Source organism: Penicillium waksmanii (assembly GCF_028829765.1).
Source record: "Penicillium waksmanii strain IBT 27052 chromosome Unknown utg000010l:1.0-3698451.0:1.0-3701458.0, whole genome shotgun sequence".
NCBI lineage: Eukaryota > Fungi > Ascomycota > Eurotiomycetes > Eurotiales > Aspergillaceae > Penicillium > Penicillium waksmanii.
The window spans coordinates 2342284-2360943 of NW_026643256.1; the positions used below are offsets into that span (position 1 = coordinate 2342284).

Here is an 18660-nt window from a genome sequence, read left to right on the forward strand (position 1 = left end):
CGGAAACACAACCTCGAGTATTACTTTTCAGATTCAAGAAGATTTGTTACTAGACAGAGACCATATATATAGAATCCGATATGGCTCTGAACGTGGACTTCAACGCGCTGAAGGCCCGGACTATGGGGTCCGGTGCCGATGAAGAAGCAGTGACGGTCGATACTAGGGGATTGATTTCAAAAGTTCTTGCCCGGTATTCGGGGAAATGGTATGTCTTCTATAGTACATCGAGGGTATCAAATGATAAAAGCTGACCCTAGCGCTTGCGCTTAGGACTGTTCTGCGAGAAATGATTCAAAACGCGGCCGATGCCTCCGCATCTAAAGTGACTATCAAATTCGAGACTCTACCTTCGACAACGGTGCCCTCCCCAGTGTCGACCGACCCAACGACCCAACTGAAACATACTATCTCAAATCACACCCTTCGTCGTCTCCTCATCTCGAACAACGGTCTGCCATTTAGCGAGAAGGACTGGGCACGGTTAAAACGCATTGCGGATGGCAATCCAGATGAGACCAAGATCGGCGCGTTTGGTGTTGGATTCTACAGTGTTTTTGATGACTGTGAGGAGCCATTTGTCTCCTCAGGTAATCAGGCCATGGCCTTTTACTGGAAAGGCAATGGGCTTTATACTCGCCGGTTGGATCTGGGAGATACCCCAAACAAAGACACCACATTTGTGCTGGATTACCGAAACGACTCTTCTCCTATACCGTCATTGATGTCGCTTTGTCAGTTCCTGTCGAGCAGTTTGACATTTGTTGCCTTAGAGGAGATAGAGCTCATGTTGGATGATTGGAGTCTGTTAAGGCTATCCAAAAAGACAGCACCAGGCGTCAATGTACCTATCCCCAGAGATATTGAGACGAAGACTGCAGAAGGGTTGATGAAAGTCACCGGAATCACCCAAGAAATTGCACAAGTGGATGCAGCCTGGATGCGTATTGTCGAGTGGAATCCGAACGCAAGCATATTCCGTCTTGATAACCTTCGGGACACGACTAGCTCTCTTCGCAGCTTTTTCTCGAAATTCACCGGCCAGCCAGAAAAGTCAACAACTATTCAGCAAGCAGAGCGTCCCGAAGAGCCAAGTAACATGGCCACCATGGTGACCGCAACCGTATTCTTACACATCAATACAGCCTCGATCCTACCTTCGGTTGGCCATTCTCTGAGCAAAGAACTTGAAAGAGCCACCCGCAAACCGCCGCCCAAGAAAGCGACCATCGCCATTTTAACACCGTCTTATGATGCCAATATCGCATCAGGAGCATCAGCTTCAGAATCCGAAATTCTTGCGTCCATATTGCCCACAAAGTCAGGGAGGGTTTTCATTGGCTTCCCTACTCAGCAGACTACTGGTCTTAACGCTCACGTATCTGCACCATCTGTCATCCCAACGGTTGAGCGAGAAAGCATCGATCTAAACACTCGTTATATCAGTAAATGGAATCTCGAGATGTTACGAGCGGTTGGTGTTGTCTGTCGCATTGCTTGGTCGGCCGAAATGTCCACCATCAAGAGTAAAATTGCATCTAAACTCCCACCATCCCGCTCAAAAATCCGAAAAGAAGACATCGTCGATGTACTTCCTGAGGCCATACACACTGCGAACCAGTTTGTCTTTCGCGAATCGACGCCCTCTTCCGTCTTGGGTCAGACCATTGAGGATGCTTTCTGGATGTGCAACAAGAACGCTTCCATCGAGATTCTTTCTACTTGCGGTGTCATCCCAAGTCATCAGATACGAATTGCTCCCAAAGACCTCAGCTTCATGGATTCAATTCCTGCTCTGCCGGATGACTTTGTGAACGGTGCTAAGGAATTTGTCGAAAGATTAACATCATTTGGGTTGGTAACAGATATCACAGTGTCGGACATTAAACGTGAATTGGAGTCTAGCACCCTGCGATCAAGCCAAGTGGTCGAGTTTCTGACCTGGCTCGGCCGCAAAACTGTGTCTGGGCAACTTGACCGGCTTTCCGTTCAAAGTCTTCTCCGGGTTGCGGTTGCCAATGATGAAGACAAGGAAGGACAAGCGACACGCTTGATCATATTTGCCGATATCACTAGCTTCTTGAATCCTCAACGGATCCCATCTGAACTTCCAGTTCCATCCTCCGTGGTACCCTTCCGATTCACGAAGTCATTGAGCAAACAAGAACTCGAGGGTTTGGGATGGGTCGAGCTACACATAGTGCCTTGGCTGAGCTACCTTGTCAACAAGGCCGGGGATCGTAACCTTCTCAGCGCAGATCAAGATCTCACGCAAAGTTCCACTTTTGCTGGCCAGGTTCTGCCAGTTCTGTCGAAGTCATGGGATGTCCTCAGCCCTTCTGGCAAACAGTCTGTTGTCAATACCCTTCAAACTCAGACTATTATTCCAACCAAACTTGGAATGAAGCAGCCTGGGCAGACATATTTTGCCTCTGTGCGCCTATTTGACGACCTTCCCGTTGTGCATGGTCTAAATGGCGTCAAAGAGAAATTTTTGGTAGCACTCGGTGTTCGCAAAACGGTTGAGCTTGGTGTTATATTTGACCGTCTCATCAATGCTGAACCTGGCGATGCTAAGAGTGCCCCGGCACGCAAGTGGAACCACGTGGATCTGATCCGCTATCTTACATCTGTTCGTGAGGATATCCCTGCAAACGATATTCAAAGGCTCAAAAACACCAGCATTTGCACTGCGGAGAGCACGAAAGATAACCAGGTTGAGTCTGGGTCTCGCTACAAAATATCTGAACTCTACGAGCCCAAGGATTCGCTCCGAGCTTTGGGTCTTCCAGTGATTGAATGGCCAGGGATCTTTACTAGCACCAGCAACGAGGGCAAATTTCTCTCAATGATGGGCTTGAAGACTTTCCCATCTGGCTCTGAGCTTCTTCGTCTTATGATTTCAAGCGACCAGGAAAAGGATACTGGACGAAAGAACAAGGCGTTATCGTACTTCCTCAACGAGTATCATACCAACGGCTATGATGCATTCGACATACGCGCAGTCACAGTTCCCTTCCTCCCAGTTGAAGGGTCGGAAAGTCTAAGCACGCCTAAGAAATGCTTTACAGACGAGGGGGCATCTCTGTTCGGATTTCATATTCTCCAGAAACGTCTTCACCCACATGCCCTCAAGTTAGGGGTTAAACCCCACCCGCCTATGACAGAATGTCTTCAAATACTCATTCGCAAGCCTCCCACCAGCCAGAAGGACGCCAGGATCATTTTCAAATACCTGGCAGGCAGAGTCTCTGATCTCAATTCGCAGGACATTGAGCGCGTCGGCAGTGCCCCTATCATTCCTATCGCTGTCAAGGATCATTCGGAGAAGGGCTCCCGGACCCGACTTGTTGCGCCAAGACTTTGCTATCTCGGCGAAGGCGAAGATTACAAAGATATCTTTGACTTTGTTGACTTTGGGCAAGAAGCCAACCTTTTCCTCATGGCTGTCGGCTCAAGGCGGGAGCCTACCAAGACCGAGATTGCACGAATGCTTGTGAAAGAACCTGCTCGCGTCTCGTCTGCATTCCAGAGCTCAGAAAATTATTTGATGCTTCTGAGAACTCTTGCGGAACATCTTCCTATCCTTAAAAAGGACAAGGAACTTTTTAGCGAGATGAAGAGGGCGAAATTTCTTCTAGCAAGCCGTGATATTCCTCCTCAGCAAAGTAGCAAAGGAGCATCTGCTGAGAAGGCTCTTCCGGACCTTGATGAAGATTTGGACATCAGGGAATGGAGCCTTTCATCAGCGAGAGATGTCGTTGTCGTGGACGATTTTCAAAGCTTCAATCTTTTCAAAGAACACATCCAGGCCGCACCGCAGGAGGAAACGCTGGAAAATTTTTATGTTGCCCTTGGTGCCATTCCTTTGAGTACACTTGTTGAAGAACAAGCGCGATTCGGTGGCGTGGCAGTGGACCAAAATCTGGGAGCCAAGTTACACAAGATCATTCTAGAGCGCGCTCGGCTCTTCTTACACGACCAGCCGGCAGACGCAATTCAACATGGATCCCGATGGCTTGAGAACAGCTTTTCCGTGCAAGTCGTCAACTCGATCTCTCTCACACGATCTCTCAAGGGCCGACGTGTGTCGCATACACAAAAGCGAAACGCTATTGTTGCACGTCTATCAAGCAATTGGGGATTGTGTATCTGCCCTGGCAAATATGACCTGTATGAGATCAGTCAATCGCTCGTCCATTTGATTCTTAAGCGTCCAAAGCTCCATTCAACTTTGACACTTGAGATGCTACTGAAAACAGACCTCTTGGAGCTCCGTGCGCGAGGCTACAATGTGGAACGCATCCTTCGACAGAAGGCCCAAGAGGCACGAATTGCAGAGGACAAACGACAAAAGCAATTAGAGGAAGAGAGACGTATTCTTCAGGAGAGAGAAGCTGAATGGGCAGCCGCGCAGGCTCAACGAGCCAAAGAAGAACTTCCTCCGAAAGAAGAACGACTGGAGGACTCTCGGCCAAAATCTCAATCTCAAAATGCAATGCCTGGCCTCTTTCCTGAATCACCCAACAGCAAGCAACTGGCGGCGGAGACACAAGTTGCTCCAGCCGAACCTCCCATGCCAGAGCGAGCTCCTCGCGGTCTTTTTGCAAACTTGCAGAAGCGATTTGGGTTGGACGGGAATCGTTCAGGCTCAAGCGCAGAGCCCGGCGAGCAGTCTCAATCATTGCTTCCTGAATCTTCAACTCCTCCTCCACCACCATACTCCCCCAACCCCACGGATTCCCAGCAGCCGCGCCCAGAGCAGCCTGTCAACGTTAGCTCTCCGCATCAACTGAACCGACAACTTCTTTCTGCCGTGCAGGCATGTCGACCTCATGGATCATCCGATGTCTTCAGTCGGCCAGAGACAAATCAGATCTCGGAAAGCAAATCTTATTGCGATGAACGACCGAGTCATGACTTGGAGTTTGTTGCCAGTCTTCCCAGCGGTGTCAATGTTTTGTTCGTCAGAACCATTACTGATCGGTCTGGTTTCTTGGCGGCTAACCGTGCTGGAATCAACATCTTTGCATCAATCATTCTCGACTGTGGTTCGATTTTTTCTATGCGTGCCGACAGCCTAAGCATCTTTTACGACCCGGGCGGCAAAACGATCGCATTCAACCGAGCCGGTAGTATCTTCTGCAATTACTTCTATTTCCAACAATTGCACGAGCAGCCACTACTCCGAGGCCCCAATCCAGATCGGACCGATGCAATTGTTTACTGGTGGGTGATCTTATGCCATGAGTTGGCCCACAACCTTGTGGGCGATCACAGCTCAGCGCACAGTTACTACACGGAGAGCTTTGTGGCTCAATATTTCCCCAAAGTGGCCAGCAAGCTCGCCAGCCTCCATACCGGCGCTGCTGTCTCCAACCCTTGATTTATTTTGAAGTGATCTTTGAAGCGATAATTGAATACCCAATTGCTGTAACCTTACTGTAAATTCTCCGATAGATTAGATGGAATCTAAAAAGTGCGTTGCCACCCGAATCCATTCCGGCGGTACCCGCTTTTTACCTTTGCTCAACCTTAATTTTCTTCCCCTGCAACCTCATCTCCCTCACAATGTATTGTTAAACGCGGCTCCATTCATACCAATACTCATATAACCAAGTGGACACAATGAGCCGTTGATTGCCTGACCTTTCCTTTTCCCCGCGGAAAGAACCGCCCCGTTTTGTGCATGTGAGAGAGAGAGGGGGAAACTCGACGCTCGCCACCGAACCCTTATTCGGGCCATACCTGACCCCCAGAAAAATTAGTCACCATAGTGTGACAGGCACCAGAGATCCTGCAGAAATCCTGCATCACTTCTAGTGACGATTATTTCATTATTCCCTGCAATTGCTGTGCACTGGCCGTCATTTTTCTAGCGGGGCTGCCTCGATCTCATCATGGCACCTTTGCTTGGCACAGATGGTAATTGGGATGGAAATGCTGCATGCTCATCCCGCAAATCCGACATATCAGTGCCTCATCTCAAGAGTATTCTTTATGTTGACTCATACGACTCGTTTTCTTACAATGTCGTTGCGATGCTTGAGGAAACGCTCAGCGTTAAAGTCACCGTGATGACTATCGACTCCGAGTGGCCTGATGGGAACATGCACGAATTCCTGCGCCATTATGAAGCCATAGTCCTCGGGCCTGGACCTGGAGACCCCTCAATTCCCAAAGATGTTGGCATCATGAAGGATATTTGGAATTTGCAGGATGCCGAGTTGCTCCCGGTTTTCGGGATCTGTCTCGGGTTTCAGAGTTTGTGCTTACATCACGGCATTCCCATCGAAAGACTGCCTTATCCTATACATGGCCAAGTTCGTCAGATCGCCACGAGGGCCAAAGACTTATTTGAAAATGTTCCATCTCTTGAAGTGACACTTTACCATTCCCTCTACGCCAATCTTGACGAGACGATCGAATCGCAAACTTCGCCAACCAATGACCTAGACTTTCTGGCATCTTTGACTTTGGAGGATGGCGACAGTTCGACCAACCGGATTCCAATGGCCGTTCGACATCGCCACAAGCCATTCTGGGGTGTTCAGTTTCACCCCGAATCATGCAAGTCAGAAAGAGAAGCGTGCAAGACACTGTTGCGAAATTGGTGGCAATTGGCTCTTAAATATAACAAAGTATCTGGCCGCGGTGGTTATGCCCAACTACCTACCGCAATAATCAGCCCTTGTGAAGATACCACACCTTTTCCGAACATCGCATATGACATGTTGAACTGGAGCTCCGCTACGTCTGTGTGTTCCGCGCATCGAGTATTTGCCCGGGACTCTTTGAGCGTCGAGACCATCAGTGACCTATTCAACGCTCCAGGATCTCCCACGGTGCTCTTTCAATCCAATGGCCGATATAGCATTATCTCAGTCCCGAGCCCTGGATCTTGGAGGTTGGAATACTGGGCCGACACGCAAACTATCAAGATGTACCAACTGCACGGCAAAGAGCAGATGATAGAGAAGCGCATCTCTGTCGATCAGCTATGGGATGCTTTGCGTTACTTGATGGAAATGAAGAAGGTCGATTCTGGAAGTTCTCAGATTCCCTTTTGGGGCGGCTTCCTAGGATACTTCTCCTACGAGCTTGGCCTAGCCTGCCTTCCTCATTCCCATGGGTCGTCACCGACACCTCCGGTTTCTGGTAATTCAAATGGCAGTTCTCGGGAAGGTCTCCCGGATGTCAGTCTGCTATGGTGTGAGCGAAGTATCGTGATTGACAACACTACCGGGGATGCTGTGGTTCAATCAATCATTGATTCGGACGATTTGCCTCTTGGGTGGCTTGATGAAACTTTACAGCTCCTGCAAGAGTGTTCCCGTGGCCCAGAAGACAGCCAAGGCGATGATGTTGCTTTTCTAGATCCTATCCTCCGTGAGGGCATCCACTCAACTCCCAATGAGTCGGAGTACAAACAAAAAATCGCAGCTTGTCAAGCACAGCTCGAAGCTGGTGAATCTTATGAGCTTTGCCTTACAGGCGAGACATCAATTTCCCTTCCCATCCCAACCCGAGAAAACGATCGACTCGAATTCCCATGGAAGCTATACAAAAAATTGAGAAAGTACAATCCGGCTGCATTCAGTGCATTCGGAGACCTTGGAAATACAAAGATTGTCAGCAGCAGCCCGGAATGTTTCCTCAATTGGGACCGCACCTCCATGCTAGAAATGAAGCCGATGAAAGGCACCGTGAGAAAGTCACCCTCGATGACTTTTGAAAGGGCCAAGGCAATCCTAGGATCGTCGAAGGAAATGGCCGAGAATCTGATGATCGCCGATCTAATTCGGCATGACTTATATGGCATCTGCGGCTCTGGTGGCGTTCGCGTTGAGAAGCTTCTCGAGGTCGAAGATCATGGCCGAGTCTACCAAATGATCACCCATGTCAAGGGCGAAGTCAACCCTGAAAAGCTGGGATGTTCTGTCCGCCACATGCCACAACTCAAAACCTCGAATATGGCTGTTCATGGTCTCACGGCTCTTCAACGATGCTTACCGCCTGGTTCTATGACCGGGGCACCCAAAGAACGCTCCTGTATGCACCTTCAAACCATCGAAGCGCGCAAGCGCGGAATCTACTCTGGCGTCATGGGCTATCTTGATTTGGGTGGTGGTGGAAGCTTCTCGGTTCTGATCCGTACCGCTTTCACCTCTAACTCGGCGAATGCTTCCAATCGACAAGTCTGGAAAATTGGTGCCGGCGGCGCTATCACTACTTTGAGCACCGCCGAGGGCGAGTGGCAGGAAATGCTGACCAAACTGAACACTGTCCAAAATGTCTTCAGGCCATCCAATACTGCCTGATTTGCTAGAATGGGGTTGAGATGAACTTTTTTTTGTACATTTGTGGTATTTGAGTACGACCACTAGTATCACAAGATCACGGAGCACTCTGATCGTGCTTTCAACATCCGGATCTATCAGTTGGTCGCTGAAGTGCATTCAACATCTAGCGTTGGAGTTGGGGTTTGCTTTCTATAGAGTTTACATAGCACATGGGCAAATAGCCTAGTTAAATAACAAACAATACATAGATATCACAGTCCTGCTAGACAGTAACTCAAAGTTTTGTGAGAAATGTTAGTCAAGTTGGCCTGTGAATTGGTGGAATAAAGTGAGGAACTATTCTAGTAACTCTATAGTTAGCTCTAACTCGAGCTAGTCGCGGATCGGCCGTGCAAACAAGCTAAACGTCTTTTTCTCCGCTTCAACTCTCCGCCCTTCTTTATCTGCACGTCACAATTTCGCTCGCGCCTCCAGTCGAAAGCTGAAGGGCAGATAAATGAAGCTGGCCCGAAATACAGCTGACGTGATAAATCTAAGCTACTCATGGCAGGCCAAGATTCCTCGATGGAGGAGATCCTCTGGCGGTCTCCCCCGCACGTCCAAATGATGGGCGGTTACCTGCACTCCAACAATAGTGAGTGCGCCTCATGACAATTGACTCCTCTCAGATTGCTAATATCAATTGTGTTCCTCCGTTAGTTCTATTCTATTTCGCCGAGTCCCCCTTCTTTGACCCAACTTCAAATAATGCCTCCCTCGCCATCCAAGCAAACTACAATGTAGCCTTCCGCCACTTCGTCGAGACGCGCGAAGCCTTCGAAGATCGTCTAAAGACAATGTCTGGCCTTGAATTTATCGTATCCTATGATCCTTTACAAGCCGCCGCGCATTCTGACACTCGCTTCGCCCATGAGCCGTCCAATGTCTGGGTGATTCGGAAGCAGAACCGGCGGGGCGACGAGGTGACCGTAATCTCGACATACTTTGTTGTCGGCGACTGCATTTACATGGCACCCTCTGTTGCCAGTGTAGTTGGTAACCGAATTGTAAGTTCTTGCTTTGTGTCTCCTTGGCTCGGAATCAAACAAAAGTCGTCGCTAACGACTCTTTCTACTTCCAGTTGTCAGCCGTCACCTCTCTATCCCGACTCATGAAGACCGCTTCAACATTGCCGAACTTCACCCCATCTCACGGACACACCTACATGCCACCCGTGGCCCGCACCGCAGAGTCCAGCCAGCAAGGTTCTGTTTCCCAGCAGAGCAAAGAAAACACACCCATGCCCGATATACCCTCACAAACGCAATCCAGCATCGACACACACACAACCAGTAAAGTAGGACTGGGGATCTCGGGCTCCAGCTCCAGCTATCAGGATACCCGCAGCTTGGCCGACGCATTCAACCTCTTCACTCGCTACGGGGACGAATTTATGGACGAAAATCCCTTGCAGGGTGAACCGGGCTCGTTCATCCTGTCCAGAAATGGCGGTGAGAATGACCGTGCTGCAGCTGCGAACAAACCTACAGCAAAGGCGGCTGCTGCACCGGCGTCAGTCAATACACCTGTACCCGGCCGGGTGTCGACACCGCAGGTCCGAGTCGATACTCCAGGGAAAGCTTCGGACAAGAGTAACTCGCCGCCCAGTTCTGGCGAGAATAAGGGGAAACGGAAGAAGAACCGCGTTGCGAATTGAATTGAATTGAATTGTGATTATGATACCCTTTCTATGATAGATATGGAATACCAAAGATGTTTGTTATTTATACACTTTGAGGGCACTTGTAACTTGGCCTATATGAAATATTCAAGGTGACTCGACATTTCTGGATTTCTAACGGCTGTAGCTTGATTCTTGATTGACTATACGTTGAATCGTAAATATCATGATGTCAATAATTTTGCGGCCCTCCAGGGCTGGCTGTGATCTGGCGAGCCACTCTTTCTACATCGCCTACACCCTAGGTTGGGCATTCTCCGATTTGCTGCTCACATAGGCCGGTCTGTGTAATTGATGCTAGCAGGTGTAGAGCTGTAGTCTCGTAAGCGTTTATCTGCGCAGGCGAGTGCATCATCCATGAACCGATCAAGATCGCACTGCTCAACAAGACCCTTCTCTTGCAATTCCATAATAGCATTTCTGGTCCAGCTAACGCAGTTTTGTTCCGGTTTAGCACCGGGTTGTGGTAGTGCAATATCCTTGAGAATATCACGAATATCCGCGTTAGTGATTTCCTTGGGTAATTTCCCAATCATCACGCTTCCTAAAAAGTGAGCAATCGCTTGGGGATCGGTGTAGGTCTTCTCTCGGAAGTTCCAGTTGCCGTCTGTGTTCAGATTCATGCCGGTTGTCTCGTCTAGAAGGATTCCGTCACTTGCGTCAAAAAGGCAATAATCGGATTCTGTGGGCTCTTGGGGGCAAATTAGTAAACCCCAGTGAAAGGCTGCGTGGCCGAGTCGCTTGTCTGTTTTCGCGGATCGAGAGCGCAGAGCGATGCTGTAAGGAAAGGAAGACCCGGAGTTTGTTCTTCATGGTTGTTGGATGAGATGGAACTTGAATGAGATGGAACTTGAAGCTAGGCATCTTTTGCAAATTTGAATGTGGTATGTGATATGTAGTAGGGGTGGTAGTAGAGGGAAAGGAGAGGAAGGAATGAGTGTGGCACTGAAGACCTTCAAGTTACCAACGTGAATCCCGTGATTTGGACAGTATGGAATTGCATGGGAGGTCAACTTGAACCATTATATGATTGCTACTAGTACTACTACTAGATGATTTGAAAGGTTAAGCTCAGTAGTAGCATAAATCGTATTTCCTCTTTCTCCTCTCTATGACTACAGTATGTAGCATCTAATTATAGTTTACCGAGAAAGTCTGGGCATGGAGGACTATACTTGCAGATCCCCAGAACGAGCACCAATGTACAGCTGACCACGTCAAACCAAAGTGGATCATCAATTGGACCAAACCTGTTGGTAGTTTGGAGAACCCAGCCAGTCGGACAGCTTAACCGGCCTCCGTGCATTTGAGTCACCCATTTCACCCATTTTATCTCTTATCGTGGTGGAACCTTCCCAGCCATTTGGAAGAGTAACCACTGAATCTCTGGGAACCATTGTTACTACTTCCGTTCTTCTGCCACGTCACAAAGAATACATAAATCGTCTTTTCCCTGCCATTTTATTTACAAGTATACTGGACACTCTATCTGTATAGCTTCACGGATATCATACCATTCATCATGACCCAACAAGACAAGCCCGCGGTGGTTTGTGTATTGTGAGTCAATTTTCCCCTCCCCCTCACCCGCCGATCTTCCTCCCCGCGGACCTCCCCAACATCCTCAATATGCCCTCAGCGGGTTTGAAGGGGCATAGGGAGCTCTTTTCTAGGCGGGAAACTCACTCTAATAAGTTATACTAACCTCTTTCCCTTTAGCTGCGGTGCCACCGGAGGTAACGATCCAGTCCACCTCGAAGCGGCGCGGGGCCTCGCCCAAGAATTCCACAAGAACAATGTCCAACTAGTCTACGGTGGCGGAACAACAGGCCTAATGGGCGAGATTGCCAGAACCCTCGTTTCCCTCTCCGGCCCCAAGGCCGTCCACGGCATCATCCCCGTGCCCTGGTCAAAATCTCCAAAAAGACCAGCAACGGCAACGGCAACGGCACCCCGGAGCAACAAAACGGCGAAGGCAAGGCTGCCGAGCGTGTCGTCGCAGAGGCCATCGATGAAGCAGGCATTCCAGAGTCGGAATATGGTATTACAACTATCGTGCCGGACATGCACACGCGCAAGCGCTTGATGGCCACAAAGGTTATGGAAGGTGGGAAGGGATCTGGCTTTGTTTCTCTTGCTGGTGGCTTCGGCACTATTGAGGAAGTCATGGAGATGACGACTTGGAACCAGCTCGGAATTCACCGGGTTGGTTTGGTGTTGGTGAACATTAACGGATACTGGGATGGTCTCCTGGCCTGGGTTCGCAATGCAGTCAAGTCGGGCTTTATCAGCGGCGGGAATGGATCGATATTGGCTGAGGCTCGTGATGTGGCCGAAGTTTGGCCCAAGCTTGTGGAGTACCAGGTCAGCCGCGATCGAATGCAACTGAACTGGGGAGAGGAATAAGGATATGAGTACGTCATTCATATTGGATATGCATAGATCCGGACATACATAGCGCGTGGAGCTCGGGGTTCTGGGTTCTTATGGGCTGTATTCTCGGGGGTTTTTCATGTTTCTTTTTTCGCCTTTGTTTTCTTCTTTTTATGACTATATTCATGAACGCTCTAGATGATAGAGTAGAAACTATTGACCCTGGAACGGGCACGTTTCCATCCCAACAATGAGCATACAGTATTATGTAGTAAAAAAATCCCAAAAGGGCACAGCATAAGCAGATACTATTTCATGTCTATGCGAATCATTAAAAATCAAGAAGTTTATGAGTCGACCTCCATGGACTCCTCTGCGGCACCATCTGCCCGCTCAAGGGCCTCCAACAAGGGCACCGTCTCCTGACCCTCGTACAGCTTGAAGCTCTCAATCCGGCCCTTTGATCCCTCAGGCGCCAATCCAACCACACCAACAGAAGTATTATCCACCGTGAGCTCCTTATCCTGCGACAGTGTCTCCTTGAGAGCTCGCAAACCGTGGGTAATCAGCTCGTCGCGGCTGCTATCGGGGAACTTGTCGAGATTCCGCTCCAGGTACGTGCGGGCCATCTGGGAACGAGCACCGATAGCACAGGCAGCCATCTCATGTGTGAGGCCCGAGGGCTGGAACTCAAACAGGTGCGGGCCGGCCTCGTCGACACCAGCCACCAATAGGCCTACACCGTAGGGCCGTTTTCCGTAGTGCTGCGTGTTGGTCTGCGCTCGGTCGCCGATTTGGTTAACGATACGGTCCAGGGGGGATTGGCCGGCCGTAAGTCATCTTGGAGCCGAGAGATTGCTGCTTCATGAAGTTGGAAAGAACGCGGGCATCTGAGGCCAGGCCAGCGATGGCAATGGCCATGTGGGAGTCGATCTCGATGATCTTCTTCTGATAGGAGGAAAGTTCTTCGGCATTACGCTGGAGTGGAATCGTAGGTTAGTTCGTTGTCCTGATTTGTTGTCTATCGTCCCTGTTGAAGGACAGATGAAGTGGAGTGAGAGCGAACCTTGAGGCCGACCAGCACTACATGTGTCTTGTTCACCAATCCCACGACCACGGATCCTTGCTTCACTGCTTCCTGTGCGTATTCAACCTGGAATATCCGCCCTTGCGGGGAGCTTTGGGGCTTCTGTTAGAACTGATTATGAATTCGCGGAGAGGTTGGGGTAGGTCTTACAAGGTGACGGCATCGTTGTCGTAGTTGTTTCTGAACATCGCGAATGGAGGAGACTGATGGGTCCTTGAGATATAGAGAATAGAGGTAAACCTGGCAATCAATGAAGGGAAATGGAAGCGCAACAACAAGAGAAGGACTCGGGGGCGGAGATGGGGGAAGCTGAAGCAGGCAGTTAAGGTGACGCGGTGTGAAGCATCGAGCTCTTGTGGCCTGAGGCCGCAACACCCAGTGACCTTCAGGCGCCAACGTCACTCATTCCTCGCAACACCTCCAAAGCTATCTCTCCCCTCGCTCCCTGTCAATGGGGCTGCCATCCCTCGACTACTACTGAGATACCTTATCTGACACTTGCGCTACCATTCCATATCTGATCTTAGCCCCTTCCGACAACCGAACGGCTTCGGTGACTCCGCAATCATGGCTGCTGGACTTAAGACCATCATCGCGCTCTCCTTCGTACTCCTCACCCCGCCTGTTATCTTGCGCCGGTAGAAGAGGAAACATCTGCTGACTTGAAACAGGTTCTTGCGATCGGATTCCTCCTCGTTATCCTCTCCTCCGCACTATGGCACAAGTACTGGCCTTTGTTGGTCGTTGCCATCTATATCATTGCGCCGCTTCCCAATTGGATCTGTGCACGATGTGCGAACCCAGACGACTTTATGGACAGCTCAAGTAGCTCAGCGATGGACTTCGGGCGCTTCATGACTGGATTCTTGGTTTTGACTGGTATTGGTAAGTTGGTCGCCTTCTCAATGCGTCACCTTACCCTCCAGCAGCCCATTTGATTGAGTACCCCCCGGGACCGATATGGGAAACATATTTTGGGTATCGTCCCGGGGAACTCATTGATTTGCTCTGCATTGCTCGTTTCGCTGTGTTCATTAACTGAGATTGCTAACACCCCGTATTCAGCCCTCCCCGCAGTTCTAGCTCACAGCGGAGCGATCGAACTCCCGGCTATGATCATGTCTATCTTTGGCGGTCTTTTGATTTATGGAACTATTATCAGCTTTTCCATGTTCTTCCAAGAACAGGAGGAGTTCTAGTAGCGAATGACGGCTCCTCGGGCAGGACTGGGTACAACCGGCCTTCCCTGTTCTAGTACAACGAGAATGGTTCCTGACACACCCACATTGCTTTTCATGATGATGTTACTCTTGCGCGACCAACTTGATTTTCACGTATTGCACACCCGGGCCATATACTTCGGGTGAGTGCTGGAGATAGTTCTAGCGTCAATTTGCCATACCTGTATGGCTAGCATTTCTTTGGCTATGATAGCTATGATACTCTGAATGGTTTTTAACACAGTGTATATATATATGTCGCATTCAGTTTTCCTTGGATCCATCTGATTACCAAAGTAGTGGTTGTGTAAAATCGCTCAAATGTTCGCGAAAATCCCGTGACTGGGAAGTTAAATGTCGTACCTAGCCTGGGGACTTGGTGATATCACTTAACTTTGCAGTCAGGAATTCCCAAGATAGTCAATGAGTGATCATACCAGGCATTTCTAATAGTAGGAAGTGGTTATTGCCGCCTTTAAATAGAAATTCGGCTCATGAATGCGTAGTGCCCCATGTCAAACAGACCCCACTAGCGCGCGTTCCAGGCGCGTCGGCGAAGTTGCAGGATGCCAATGCTTGACCGCCCACTTCCAAGGTTCAACAACACCACGAAGATGAATCTGAGGGTACTACGACCTGGTAACTCTTGAACATGAACGTCTGGTCAGGGTCTATTGCCCTGGATCCAGACCAGCTGTTGGAAGGTAAAGCAATAAACACCGATCTCGCTATATACAGTCGGCTGACCTACCAGGAATCCGCTTGGTTGATTCGACGTCACACTGGCAATGCGATGTATCCAAAGACAGCAAACTCGAGCTTCGAAGCTTTGTGAACCCAGCTCTCATCCCTCTCCACGCACGCGCTGGCCCGAATCTTGAACTACACACACTCAACCCGACAACGTCACAATGGCTCCAGCGCAAATTGACCGGCGCAATCTGGGTGAACGAAGATGAGCTGGATCTACACCAATCCCTACAGTGCCCGGTTGGCCTGTTGGTCAGTGTTACTGGCAGTACAATCAAGAAGACCGGTCCCGCTACTTCTGATTTCTTGATCTATGGCGTGTTATCCAGTTCAACCTCTTGCGCGCGACCACCTACTCCTCCACATTCGTCTCCGTCCGAATCCAACAACAATACAAATACCTCCACAACGAAGCCATATGAGTTGCGAGTGTATGCAGCTCCCCTCTCTACAACCCAGCTCACACAAGCCCGAGCCTTCCCTTCTCCGCCACAAAGTTCCAGCGGCGAACATGGCTCTGCCCCAGCGGAGTTCCTCCCAGACATTAGCTCGCCTAGCCCTAAACGGAAACGAGTAGCAACACTCTTCGAGAGCGCAGCGCTACACCACCGGCGCGTCCGCCAAAGAGGCGGCGAAGCCGTCTCACAAATGATGGCACCAATCCGGCCATCCTCATCCTCGCAAAACATATCCTCGCTCCGTATAAAACGTGAGCCCGACGACGACCAACCAGGACTCCCAAGTCTCGACCGCATCGCCGCGGCTCGAAGATCCCGCTCCGTATCCATTGGAGCCAATCTTCACCGACAGGGAAGTTTTCGCGGTTCTCGCGCTACCCCCGGTGTGAATATGAGTGTGAATGTGAATGTGAATGCCGATCCACAAAAGCGTGCACCAACGCCAAATCCATTCCTAGATCAAGGTTCTCGTCGTGGATCACAACAAATCCTGCCACCGTCTGCCTTGTCATATCTGGCAGAAGGAGGAGAAAAAGAGAAGTCAGTCACCACGGCGGCGGCCCCTTCATCTCCGCCTAAAAATCCCGAATCCATCATCGCGGATAACAAGAACCTCATCACGCGCACAATTTTGACGTGTATGCGGCTTTACGGTTTTCACCGCGCCAACGCAAAGTCCTCGACTAAACCAGCTGCAGGCGGAGGAGGAGGGTCGGACCCAGATCCAGCACAATCATCGAATGCAACGCCTGCCCCGGAAATTCTGCGTGCAGAGACGCCAGCTCCCGGTGCCTCGGCGGATGATGATGAGTTTAAAGCAATGTATCACGCGACTTATAAAGCAGCCGCCTTTGCATTGCGCAAATATCTCAGAGACCCGGCTGTCGGGTCTGGATCTTCCCCCTTGCTTTTGGAGAAAGGTAAAGCGATGACTTGCATTGATGAACTCCTGCGACTCTTCTGTGAAGACCATTGATGTGGGTAGGCTGGGATGGGTATCTCGGGGATGCTATATTATGACTTTATGGATTCATGTATCTATTCATTTGGAATTGGCGTTTTAGGTTTCGCATGGGATGACCTCAGGCGGGTTACATTTGCAGGGAGTTTCGTTTCGGAGCTTTCATATTCATAATTCAATATCATGGCGATTGTCTTCTTTTTGCTACGACTCGTGATTTGTTTCGGCGTACTAAATTTTTGCCAATTTGGTTAGATCAGGCCATTAGGAATCTTGAGATCTTTTCCCAATCCCCGTTACGAACAAGAATAGTACAACATGTATCCCTCTCATTGCCATCAGCTAGACGACAATGGGAGAATTATACCGTGAATAAGCCAGTACTAGGTACTAAATGAGCGAGCCTCCCAGGCACAATCTACGAAACCGGGTCGTTCTTTGGAAGAGTCATAGAATAGATTTCATCCATGCTAAGCTCCAGCAGGGTAGCCAGAGATGCGAGTAATCAAAAACGGAGCCATCACATCCGCGCATAAAATACAGACAAATCAAGTCGCGAGTTTCTCGGTACCTCATCAAAGCATTTCTTTACAATGCGAGATTGTAGGTATAATCGTCCTCGATGTTCTGAGAAACCCAGAGAACAATAGAACTGCCGCGTAGAATTAGCATCAGCATCAGCATCAGAATCGGCAATCAATATCCCATCTCCACATACCTCAGCATAACCAGACCATTGGCAACAATATTCGCAATACCAAAGTATAGCGTCTGAATCGGATAATCCTTAATAAGATACTTGAGAACCATAACCGTCTTGAAAAAGAAGACAATAATTAGCCACCGGTCTCCCAGACACAAGCGCACAAATATTAATAAATGCTTGGGGAAAACGTACAACACTGCCCGCAAGTCCACCAGCCAACAAAGCAAACCCAAGGAAAAGCACAAAGCGCGCCTTCCACGCAACCCCGCTACCGCTGTAGCTGAAGCTATCGGCCTGCAGCCGCGACTTCTCGATCGAGTTGATCACCAGCATACCCAGCGCCGAGCAGATGCCGGGAATCCAGTCGACGAACTTGATATGCACGTCTGAGCCATTGCGGGGGCTGTGGGAGAATGAGGCGACGTCGATTAGGAAGAAGAATCCGGCCGCGAACTAGAAAAGGATGGTTAGCTTGTGTTTGCGACCATGGAGTGTAGTATATGCGCGCCCGGGTAGTAGGGCTTAATCTGGTCTGGTCTGGTCTGGTCTTCCAGGTCCAGCTCCAAGTCCATGGGCGGGTCGAGTTGGACGGCAGGACTCACCAGTGCGCCGGAGACGTAAACTCCTGTGTTTCGGACGGCGGAGTTATTGAGCCATTCTGGCTTTGAGAAGCGGAAGAGTCGGTTGCTTGAGACGTCCATTGTGTTGTTGGGTTGGCTTGATGACTTGGAGGGAATGTGCTGGTCGTCTCGGAGCTGCCTGCGATGACGACTGGGGGTGGTCGGAGGAATGTCGGGCCGGGAGTAGTATGGTATACCTAGCAAGCAGAACTCGCGAACTGCGGTTACTTTCTCTAAAACCCCTCTATGGGCCATTTCGAATTGACGGAGAAGTAGAAATTATTTTAGTTTACCCTTATTATCGACGTGGTTGGTGGAAGGGTCATCGTGTATGCTATACGGCATCTTGGTCGTATACTCAGCAACTTTAAGTTGAATATATACATCACTGAGAAGTACGAAAATAGGAGTGAATGAGAGATGAGAAATAAAATAATTGAAGGGTACCAACTTGAAGGTATG

The 18660-nt window shown here is 49.6% G+C and overlaps 9 protein-coding genes across 9 annotated transcripts; 6 read left to right on the forward strand and 3 right to left on the reverse strand.

Annotated features, from left to right (window-relative positions):
* Positions 1-80: 80 nt before the first annotated feature.
* N7481_012811 (histidine kinase-like ATPase domain-containing protein) lies at positions 81-5386 on the forward strand (the record flags this gene model as incomplete). Its single annotated transcript, XM_057272030.1, has 2 exons — positions 81-208; positions 274-5386. The coding sequence occupies 2 exons, from the start codon at positions 81-83 to the stop codon at positions 5384-5386; spliced, it is 5241 nt and encodes a 1746-aa protein (XP_057116218.1).
* Positions 5387-5900: 514 nt separating this feature from the next.
* pabA (aminodeoxychorismate synthase pabA) lies at positions 5901-8321 on the forward strand (the record flags this gene model as incomplete). Its single annotated transcript, XM_057272031.1, has 1 exon — positions 5901-8321. The coding sequence occupies one exon, from the start codon at positions 5901-5903 to the stop codon at positions 8319-8321; it is 2421 nt and encodes an 806-aa protein (XP_057116219.1).
* Positions 8322-8846: 525 nt separating this feature from the next.
* med6 (mediator complex subunit MED6) lies at positions 8847-9999 on the forward strand (the record flags this gene model as incomplete). Its single annotated transcript, XM_057272032.1, has 3 exons — positions 8847-8937; positions 9003-9349; positions 9424-9999. 3 exons carry the CDS (start codon positions 8847-8849, stop codon positions 9997-9999), a joined length of 1014 nt encoding a protein of 337 aa, XP_057116220.1.
* Positions 10000-10292: 293 nt separating this feature from the next.
* N7481_012814 (uncharacterized protein) lies at positions 10293-10887 on the reverse strand (the record flags this gene model as incomplete). The annotated part of the gene is made up of 2 exons (XM_057272033.1): positions 10293-10677; positions 10736-10887. The coding sequence occupies 2 exons, from the start codon at positions 10885-10887 to the stop codon at positions 10293-10295; spliced, it is 537 nt and encodes a 178-aa protein (XP_057116221.1).
* Positions 10888-11545: 658 nt separating this feature from the next.
* On the forward strand, positions 11546-12429 carry N7481_012815 (LOG family protein; the record flags this gene model as incomplete). Its single annotated transcript, XM_057272034.1, has 3 exons — positions 11546-11583; positions 11743-11931; positions 11955-12429. 3 exons carry the CDS (start codon positions 11546-11548, stop codon positions 12427-12429), a joined length of 702 nt encoding a protein of 233 aa, XP_057116222.1.
* Positions 12430-12743: 314 nt separating this feature from the next.
* pre5 (proteasome core particle subunit alpha 6) lies at positions 12744-13671 on the reverse strand (the record flags this gene model as incomplete). The annotated part of the gene is made up of 4 exons (XM_057272035.1): positions 12744-13177; positions 13200-13374; positions 13463-13574; positions 13634-13671. The coding sequence occupies 4 exons, from the start codon at positions 13669-13671 to the stop codon at positions 12744-12746; spliced, it is 759 nt and encodes a 252-aa protein (XP_057116223.1).
* A 379-nt stretch (positions 13672-14050) lies between these two features.
* N7481_012817 (Vps55 family protein) lies at positions 14051-14682 on the forward strand (the record flags this gene model as incomplete). The annotated part of the gene is made up of 3 exons (XM_057272036.1): positions 14051-14089; positions 14155-14368; positions 14549-14682. 3 exons carry the CDS (start codon positions 14051-14053, stop codon positions 14680-14682), a joined length of 387 nt encoding a protein of 128 aa, XP_057116224.1.
* A 673-nt stretch (positions 14683-15355) lies between these two features.
* Positions 15356-16887, forward strand: N7481_012818 (uncharacterized protein; the record flags this gene model as incomplete). Its single annotated transcript, XM_057272037.1, has 2 exons — positions 15356-15407; positions 15458-16887. The coding sequence occupies 2 exons, from the start codon at positions 15356-15358 to the stop codon at positions 16885-16887; spliced, it is 1482 nt and encodes a 493-aa protein (XP_057116225.1).
* Positions 16888-17460: 573 nt separating this feature from the next.
* Positions 17461-18279, reverse strand: N7481_012819 (UPF0220 family protein; the record flags this gene model as incomplete). Its single annotated transcript, XM_057272038.1, has 4 exons — positions 17461-17524; positions 17591-17688; positions 17771-18031; positions 18181-18279. 4 exons carry the CDS (start codon positions 18277-18279, stop codon positions 17461-17463), a joined length of 522 nt encoding a protein of 173 aa, XP_057116226.1.
* Between the last annotated feature and the right edge of the window lie 381 nt (positions 18280-18660).